This window comes from Saccopteryx leptura, chromosome 13 (assembly GCF_036850995.1).
Source record: "Saccopteryx leptura isolate mSacLep1 chromosome 13, mSacLep1_pri_phased_curated, whole genome shotgun sequence".
Taxonomy (NCBI): domain Eukaryota; kingdom Metazoa; phylum Chordata; class Mammalia; order Chiroptera; family Emballonuridae; genus Saccopteryx; species Saccopteryx leptura.
In genome coordinates this window covers 45,203,062-45,212,379 of record NC_089515.1, presented here as the reverse complement: position 1 = coordinate 45,212,379, position 9,318 = coordinate 45,203,062, and the positions used below count along the sequence as shown (strand labels likewise).

Genomic DNA, 9,318 nt, shown 5'->3' with positions numbered 1-9,318 from the left:
CTCCTCTGAGAAGTGGGGATAATTGGAGGACAGGCTCGCGGCTTTAGTAAGGGTACAGTGCAGTTGAGTGTCTAGCAGAGTGCCTGACACTTCGTGTATGTATGTGTAATGTTGACATTTTCTCCAAATACAGACTCAATAGGCATCTGGGTGGAGGGGCTCATATCCCACCCTCTGTACTCAGGAAACCCCCCTGCAGCCCTCAGTCTCTGCTTTGGTATTCCAATGGGTGGGTGGGTGGCAGGGGACTCCTTTAGAATATTTTTTCTCTAGTATTCTCAGGGCAGGACACTCCCCGTTTCCACTACTGGTCAATCCTCATTGTGATAAAACTCATCCTTATCTGAGTCCTGGCCGCCTTCTAGAATGTCACCCTCAGTCCTGGGTCTGCCTCCTGGAGGTGCCCGGGGTTGGGTTAAGCTCCTGTGCATAGGACATTGTCCAGAATCCACCCCCCGCAAAAAGCTTTTTGGTTTTCCCCAGAAATAGTTTTTGTTTCTCAGCCCTTCCTACTTGGGTAGGTTCAGGATCACTTCGTCTTCCCGTGTCCTCTCCAAACATGAGAGCGTTAGTGAAGGGCAGTGTCCTGGGGTCTCAGCTGCTTTGCTGTACCTCATCCCCTGGGGCATGCTCAAATGCCTGGGGCTTGGATTTGGATGTGCAGCTGAGTAACCTCAAACCCTTCACCCCCTTTCCCTAGGCTCCTGCTATGACTCCTGTTGACCCTTGGGCTGTTCCCTCCCAGGTCCTCTGTGGAGCTGGAGAAGCCCTCATTTCCAGCACTCTGCTCCCTGCCAGTCTAGTCTTGTGCTATCCCATATAGAAGCCTCTAGCCACATGTAGCTACTTCAGTGCCTGAAATGGGGCATGTGACCAAAGAACTGAACTGTACATTTTATTTAATTCGAATCAACTTAAAATTTAAATTTAAAAATTGATAGTGGATTCAGTTATTGGAAAACTTTTAAGCATGTTTGGAACAACTCAGATGTGTGATCCTACTTTCTGAACTGTAAATTTTGTGATCAAATATTTCTATTTTTTTTCTTTTTTGTGTGTGTGATCAAATATTTCTGACGAAAATTTAGAGTCCAGAGTGAGATATGCTATGAATACAAAATTCCTAATGGATTTTGAAGACTTAGTACAAAGAAATGAGTGTAAAAATTTTCATTAATGATTTTTATACGGCCCAGTGTTCTGAAATGATAGTATTCTGGATGTATTGACCCTAACTGGGTAGTTCAGTGGGTTGGAGTGTTGTCCTGACATGCTGAGGTTGTGGGTTCAATCCCTGGTCAGGGCACATGCAAGAAACAACCAATGATGTTATGAGTAAGTGGAAAATTCCAGCAAACTGATGTTTCTCTCTCTCCTTCTCTCTCTCTTCTCTCTAAAAATCAACCAATAATAATAATAATAAAAAATTAATTACCATTCTTTAGGTAATCAGGGTAGGCCCTAATCCAACATGACTATCCTTATAGGAGGAGGAGATGACCTGGCCTAGCAGCTCAGTTGGTAGGAGCATCATCCCGAAGCACAGAGGTTGCTTCGATTCAATCCTTGTTCAGGGCACATATAGGAATGGATCAATGTTCTTCTCTCTGTCTCCCCCTTCCTTTTTCTCTCTAAAGTCAAAACTGAAAAAAAAAAAAAAAGAGAAGATGCACAGAGGGGAGACGATGCGAAGACACAGGAAGAAGGCAGCTTCAGCAAGCCAAGGGGACAGGTATCAGAAGAAAGCAGCTCTGTCAACACCTTGATCATCTTGATCACCTTGACTTTGGACTTCTATTCTCTAGAATTGTGAGTAAATGTGTTGTTCAAGTCACTCAGTCTGTACTGTGTTCAAGTCACTCAGTACTTTGTTATGGCATTTTAAGCAATATGGGTGGGATATTAGATTTTCTCCCCATGTACTTCACAGGGAGATAATGGGGGGGGGGTTGTTGAGGGCTCAGGCTGCCCCACAGGAAGGAACCATGGAGGCTCCAGAACAGTCTCGGTCAAGCTGGGTGATGGACTTCATGGCAAAAGAGAACATTTCTGTGCACCAAGAACAACTTTGATCTAATGGCACCATCTTGCCTGGAGTGGGCTGCAGACAGCCTTTCAGCATGCTAGCAGGTCACATAGCCCTTTTTAGGGAGCAGAGCTTTCTTTGCCATTATCTTCTTCTCACAGCCCTTCTCCTGCCTCTGCCTGGCCCTTTCCCTGGCCTGAGAGTCACGTTCTTGCCTGGCTGCTCAGGCTAGAACAATAGTGCCCCTGTGTAAGGAGAGACACTGTCCTCATTGGTCCGGACACCTGTGCCGGGCCGTGCTGGCAGACAACCGCGGGCTCCCGGGCTCTCTCTGCCAGCCTGGAGGCAGTGAATGAAGGTGCCCACATTTGTCGTGCCCCCTTCTATACTGTGGCAGGGGCTTTCTCAGCATGATCTCATCTAGTCCTTCCAGATGTGAGGCAGAAAATAAAATCCCCCTTTTTACAGATAGGAAGCTAAGCTGAAAGCTGCACAGCTGGTAAGGAGTGGACACCTGGTCACTCTATTTTTTATTTTATTATTTATTTATTTATTCATTTTAGAGAGGAGAGAGAGAGGGAGAGACAGAGAGAGAGAGAGAGAGAGAGAGGAGAGACAGAGAGAGAGAAGGGGGGGAGGAGCTGGAAGCATCAACTCCCATATGTGCCTTGACCAGGCAAGCCCAGGGTTTCAAACCGGCGACCTCAGCATTTCCAGGTTGACGCTTTATCCACTGGATCACCACAGGTCAGGCCCCACCTGGTCACTCTAAGGCCCTCTCATCACTCAGCACACAAGGCTGCCCCCTCCTCTAGAAGTGAGAGCTGTGCAGGTGTTCCTGCCCAGAGAAGTCACACCTGCCCCCAGCTCCTGGGAAAGGTGACATTACCTCACTTTCCTGAGAGCAACCCCAGGGGCAAGAGTCTGTTCACTGCCTTTGGCTAGTAATAATTCTCCTGGGCTAGGAAGGATCCCATGGAATGCCCCTCCTTTGAGAAACGGGAAAACCCAGACTGAGAGACATTTTGCAACTTCCTTAAAATTACACAGTGGTAATGAGAGGGTCTTGACCGGCATGGGTTGACTCACAGGGCTTGGCAGCCACCTTACTCTAAAAAGTTCCAGTTCCTCCAGGAGGCACACTCATTCCACAAAGGAGGGCCTGCTCTGGGGCTGTGGGGGATTGAGGTGCCAGCGATTCAAGTGATGAGCAGCAGAACAATAAAATCAGTGTGCTCTTTCAAAGAGTATTTGCAAATTGAGTATGTTGAACAATATGAAGGAAAACAAATAGGTCACTCTAATGGAAACTTGGCTTTAATTTCCCACCACCAAAGAGAAAGATGGAAGTGTTTCCTACAGACTCCTGACCAGGTTGGTGCAGTGGATAGAGCACTGGCCTGGGGTGCTGAGGACCCACGTTCGAAACTGTGATGTCACTGGCTTTAGCGTGGGATCATAGACATGACCCCATGGTCTCTGGCTTGAACAAGGGGTCACTGGGCTGGCTGAAGCCCCCCCCCCCAAGTCAAGGCACATATAAGAAAGCAATCAATGAACAACTAAGGTGCCTTGACTATGAGTTGATGTTTCTCATCTCTCTCCCTTTCTATCTCTCTCTTTAAAAAAAAAAAGAAAAAAAGAAGTGTTTCCCTATAGACTAAATGTTTGCTCTCCCAAATTCATATATTGAAGCTCTAATCCTCAATATGATGGTTAGGAGGTAATTAGATTTAGATGAGATCATGAGGGTGGGGCCCATGGAATGGGATTAGGTCCTGCATAAAAAGAGAAAACCAGAATTCCATCTCTCTACCTGAAAACATTAAGAAAGGCCTTGTAAAAAAAAAAAAAAAGAAAGAAAGGCCTGGCCTTGTAAGCACACAGCAAGGAGGCAGCCATCTTCCATCCAGGAAGAGGGGTCTCACCAGAGCCTGACCATTCTGGCCCCCCCCCCCCCCGATTTTATACTTCCAGCATCCTAAACAGTAAAGAAATAAATATCTATGGTTTAAGCCAGTGGTTTTCCACCTTTGTACACTCGGGGATTGGTGACCTAGCTGGCTGGAAATGAAAACACATAACGAATAAAGTTTCATTTTACTGAGCAAAACAGTGCAACATGACACAGGTTGGGGCTTTGTCTCCGAACTTCACATGTACGATGCATTGAATACTACATAAGTGTGTCTGAATGCTTTTGGTCTACTGCGTGTGACCTGTAAATGCTCTGCACAGTGTAAAACGTTTTTTGAATGAGCCTACACGTTCCAGAGATATCTGAGACAACTTCGATAGTATTTTCATTGATGACACAGGCTGATAAGTGGCAATCACCCTGAGCATAAGCAAATCTGACTAAGATCATTTGGTTTATAATCTTCATACAACATCAGGGTAGTTTTGCAGGCCTACATGAAATTTCTGGCAGACTAGCACTGGCCCTTGGATTGGAGGTGGAAAATCACTGGTTTAAATCATCCAATCTATGGTATTTTGTTATGTTTTACCCGGCGAGTGCAACATTTATGGGGGAAGCAGTGGCTCAGCCCTTGAGCCAGTGCCGTTATGGGGGTTGTAGGGCAAATGAGTGTGTTTAAGTTTGCTCGCTTGTATTTTGCATTGGCAAGGGGCAGCGCCATTTGTGTGTGATCTGTTGAAAGCTGCAGGGTGCTTGTCCTCAGGGCAGCAGATTGCAAATTGCAGATTGCCTGCCTCCATTGGGAGGGGCAACTGTTCTTTACTATTTGCTGGAGAAGGGCTATTTTCCTCCCTACCTGCTTGGCTGGGAGTGCTGAGGCTGGTGGGGGCTTGTGAGGGGGCCTGTGAGTCTGGAAAGTCCAGGGAATGAGTCCAGTGTGCCCGGAGTGCTGAGGGGCTTGGGAGCCCTGAAAGAAACGGAAGCAGTCTTCCCTGCCTGTTTGCTCATACACCATTACAAGACTCTAATAAATGGAATGGCCCACCATTTTCTGGCTCCACTGTTCCTTTACCAAGTGTGCCCGAATCCAGTGTGAACCTGCATGGCCATGGCGGCCAGAGGATTTACAGGGGTCTTTATAGAGAATCTGTAGAAAGGGAGAGGTTAAAGACTAAGGTCAGAAAGGAGTAAGTAATGATAACGTCCCTGCTGAGAAGATGGAAGAGGGCGGGACTCAGTGATCTGGAAATAGGTACTAGCCTTGACCTGGAAAGTTGAGTATCATCATCCCATTGCTACTGGGAGCTAAAGGAAAGAATTGGTGCTGATGACACTGACGTTCAAGATTTGGTGGGAAAGTTGAGGTCATCTGCTGAGAGTTAAGTAAGAGATAGACACCTCCAATGGCACAAGGAGTAAGACACCGGCTTCTACGGTTCCAGGCCCTTCAAATGCAAAGACCTGTGGAACCACCACTTGATTCGTCCCCTTCTCTCCAGATTGCGCATACTCTCTTTGCCGTCCCCATTCAAGTTCTCAGGCCTCCCCCCGACTGCGAATGGGGACGCCCGACGGCTCAGACATTCCCCCACCCCATCTATCTTTATTTATTTATTTATTTATTTATTTATTTATTTATTTTTTATTCATTTTAGAGAGGAGAGGGAGAGACAGAGGGAGAGAGAGAGGAGAGACAGAGAAGGAGGGAGGAGCTGGAAGCATCAACTCCCATATGTGCCTTGACCAGGCAAGCCTAGGGTTTCGAACCGGCGACCTCAGCATTTCCAGGTCGACACTTTATCCACTGCGCCACCACAGGTCAGGCTCCACCCCCATCTATCTTAATGGTACAGTCCACCGCGAGCACGCGGCGGCGGAAGTAAGCCGCGGGGGCGGGACCTGTTGTTCCGGGTGACGGAAGTGCGGGGGCGTGCGTTTGCGCGGGATTTTTGGAAGTCTGAGGCGGCGGTGAGGCCAAGGTAACGTTGCAGACGGGCTACGCGCGCGGCTTGGCAGGTGGGATTCAGCCCCCGGGAGGAGGCAGCGGGTCTGTGAGGACAGGAGGGCTCCATTCCGCGGTGCTGCGGTGTATTCTGTGACCTTCAAGGGGGAAATCGCGCTGCGTCCCTAATTTTTCGCGGTTCCCTCCCCCCTGGGGCGTGTGTCACTTCAGCCCTCGTGTTCATTTCCCCCCCCTCCGTCGAGGTGCATCGCCTACGTCTGAGAAATCTCCCTTGACCCTGATCCAGGCCTCTGTCGCTACCACCAGGATAGCCCAGTAACCCCTTCTTAGCCTCTACTGTTTCCACATCGATGCCAGATTCAGGCTCCTGAAATGCTGTCGCAAGCTTGTCAGCTTCTCTGGCTCCAAAAATCGCACCTGGCCTGGGGTGGCGCAGTGGACAAAGTGTCGACCTGGAACGCTGAGGGCGCGGGTCCAAAACCCTGGCTTGTTCGGGCAAGGCACAGCCGAGAAGCGACCTTGAGCTGAGGCTTCCTGCTCCTCCCCCTTCCTGTCTCTCCTCGCTCTATCTAAAACGAACACAACTTGCTTGCTCTCTATTATTTGCAGAGTAGAACCCAGATTCCTTAACCTGACGATTAGGATCTTGCACAGTTTATTTCCAACCTATCTTTATAGTCTTCCTACGCCCTACTCGGGTTTTCCTATGAATGCCCTTGTTGATGATTCTCTCCTTCCCGGTAATGCGTAATGAACACCATCTGTTTATCTCGACTGTCAGTCTCTGAGTTCCACTTGCAGCTTTCCTCTGCTAGAGAGGTTTGAACACATGTATTTCTTTTGCCTAATTAATCTTTCATTTATTTTCATACCATTTAATTGACCTTTGCAATAACAGTGCTGTTGATTCATTTCTCAAGTATTACTTTATTTATATGCTGATAATACATGTTCTTGTCTGTGTATTTATGATAACGTATATATTTCATATACTTACTATTAAGTAATAGCTTTGTTGTAGGCAGTGTTCTGGGTAGATGCTAAAAAACATATGGTAATAATGTGGGCAAATTATGAATCCAGTTGATTAAAAGAAACGTTTCTAATAAGAAATTTCCAGGGAATTCTTGAGATGATTTTGGTTGGTTAAGAATCACCTACTTAGCCTGACCAGGTGGTGGCGCAGTGGATAGAGCGTCGGACAGGGATGCAGAGGACCCAGGTTTGAAAGCCGAGGTCTCAGATTGAGTGCAGGGTCGCTGGCTTGAGCCCGAAGGTTGCTGGCTGGAGCTCAAGGTCGCTGACTTGAGCAAAGGGTCACTCACTCTACTGTAGCCCCCCAGTCAAGGCAAGTATGAGAAAGCATTCAATAAACAACCAAGGAGTGCAACGAAGAATTGATGCTTCTCATCTCTCTCCCTTCCTGTCTCTCTGTCCTTATCTGTCCCTCTCTCTATTCCCCCCCCTAAGAAAAGAATCACCTACTTATACACTTATACTATGTAGTTAGTAGTCCTTAGCCCTGTTAACTACCCACTGTGTTCATAATATCTGAAAAACTCAAGTTAACGAGTCAGGAGGAAGAAAAATCTTGTTTACTTCTGGAAGTTTCATCAGCTCTGACATGTTTGCCTTTCAGTGTCCTGATATGTGCAACAATGGACCAGAAAATTCTGTCTCTGGCAGCAGAAAAAACAGCAGACAGGCTGCAGGAATTCCTTCAGACCCTGAGAGAAGATGATGTGAGTACTGGGGAGCACGTTCCACTAAAAGCAAGTGTCAAGCATGACGACAGTCAAAGGACACGTTAGCACAGTTATTCTGCCACTTCTTCTACTCCCATCTCCTTAGATTCATGTGATAACAGCTCCTAGATGTAGAGAAATGGACAGTATAAGGGCATTTGTGTACATTTATACAACTATGTAACATTTTAAGTATTTATGTGAGCAAATTAGTATACTTTTATGGTATTTTTTTTTTTTTTTTTTTTTTTTTCTGAAGCTGGAAACGGGGAGAGACAGTCAGACAGACTCCCGCATGAGCCCGACCGGGATCCACCCGGTACGCCCACCAGGGGGCGACGCTCTGCCCACCAGGGGGCGATGCTCTGTTGCGACCAGAGCCACTCTAGCGCCTGGGGCAGAGGCCAAGGAGCCATCCCCAGCGCCCGGGCCATCTTTGCTCCAATGGAGCCTCGGCTGCGGGAGGGGAAGAGAGAGACAGAGAGGAAGGAGAGGGGGAGGGGTGGAGAAGCAGATGGGCGCCTCTCCTGTGTGCCCTGGCCAGGAATCGAACCTGGGACTTCTGCACGCCAGGCCGACGCTCTACCACTGAGCCAACTGGCCAGGGCCTTTTATGGTATTTAGAACAGCTCTATTTGAAGATAATATCCAGACTGTAGTTACTGAAACTTTTTTTGTTTTTTAAATCTTTTTTTTTTTTTTTTTTTTTACAGAGACAGAGCGAGAGTCAGAGAGAGGGATAGATAGGAGATAGGGACAGACAGACAGGAACGGAGAGAGATGAGAAGCATCAATCATCAGTTTTTTTTTTTTTTTAATTTTTATTTATTTTTATTCATTATAGAGAGGGGAGAGAGAGAGAGAGAGAGAGAGAGAGAGAAAGAGAAAGGGGGGAGGAGCAGAAAGCATCAACTCCCATATGTGCCTTGACCAGGCAAGTCCAGGGTTTTGAACCGGCAACCTCAGCGTTTCCAGGTTGACGCTTTATCCACTGCGCCACCACAGGTCAGGCTCAATCATCAGTTTTTTGGTGTGGCACTTTAGTTGTTCATTGATTGCTTTCTCATATGTGCCTTGACCGCGGGCCTTCAGCAGACCGAGTAACCCCTTGCTCAAGCCAGCAACCTTGGGTCCAAGCTGGTGAGCTTTGCTCAAACCAGATGAGCCCAAGCTCAAGCTAGTGACCTTGGGGTCTTGAACCTGGGTCCTCTGCATCCCAGTCTGACGCTCTATCCACTGCGCCACCGCGTGGTCAGGCTTTTTTTTTTTTTTTAAATTTAAGTGAGAAGAGGGGTGATAAACTCCTGCATGCACCCTGGCTGGGATCCAACCGGTGACCCCTGTCTGGGGCCAATACTTAAAACCGAGCTATTTTAGCACCTGCGGTGGAGGCTCCTCAGAGCCAACCTCAGCACCTGGGGTCAACATGTTCAAATCAATTGAGCCATGGTTGCAGGAGGAGAGGAGAAGGGGAGGGAAAGAGGGAGAGAGAAGCAGATGATCACTCTTCCTGTGTGCCCTGATTGGCAATTGAACCCAGGACTTCCACATCTCAGGTCAATGCTGTACCACTGAGCTAACTGGCCAGGGCCTGTTATTAAAACATTAGATTTACTTGTTGGTGCTCTTTTGTCCCTTCCTCCCTCACACTTTCCCTCCCTCC

The 9,318-nt window shown here is 47.6% G+C and overlaps 1 protein-coding gene across 2 annotated transcripts in view; it reads left to right on the top strand.

Annotated features, from left to right (window-relative positions):
* The first annotated feature begins 5,877 nt into the window (after window positions 1–5,877).
* The window catches only part of FANCI (FA complementation group I), a 60,283-nt gene continuing 56,842 nt past the window's right edge, over window positions 5,878–9,318 (top strand). Inside the window, exons 1-2 of one of the 2 annotated variants that reach the window (XM_066355000.1) lie at window positions 5,878–5,926; window positions 7,550–7,652. In XM_066355000.1, coding sequence (XP_066211097.1) covers window positions 7,569–7,652 — 84 coding nt within the window. In that variant the 5' untranslated portion in view covers window positions 5,878–5,926; window positions 7,550–7,568. The other variant, XM_066354999.1, reaches the window with a different exon arrangement.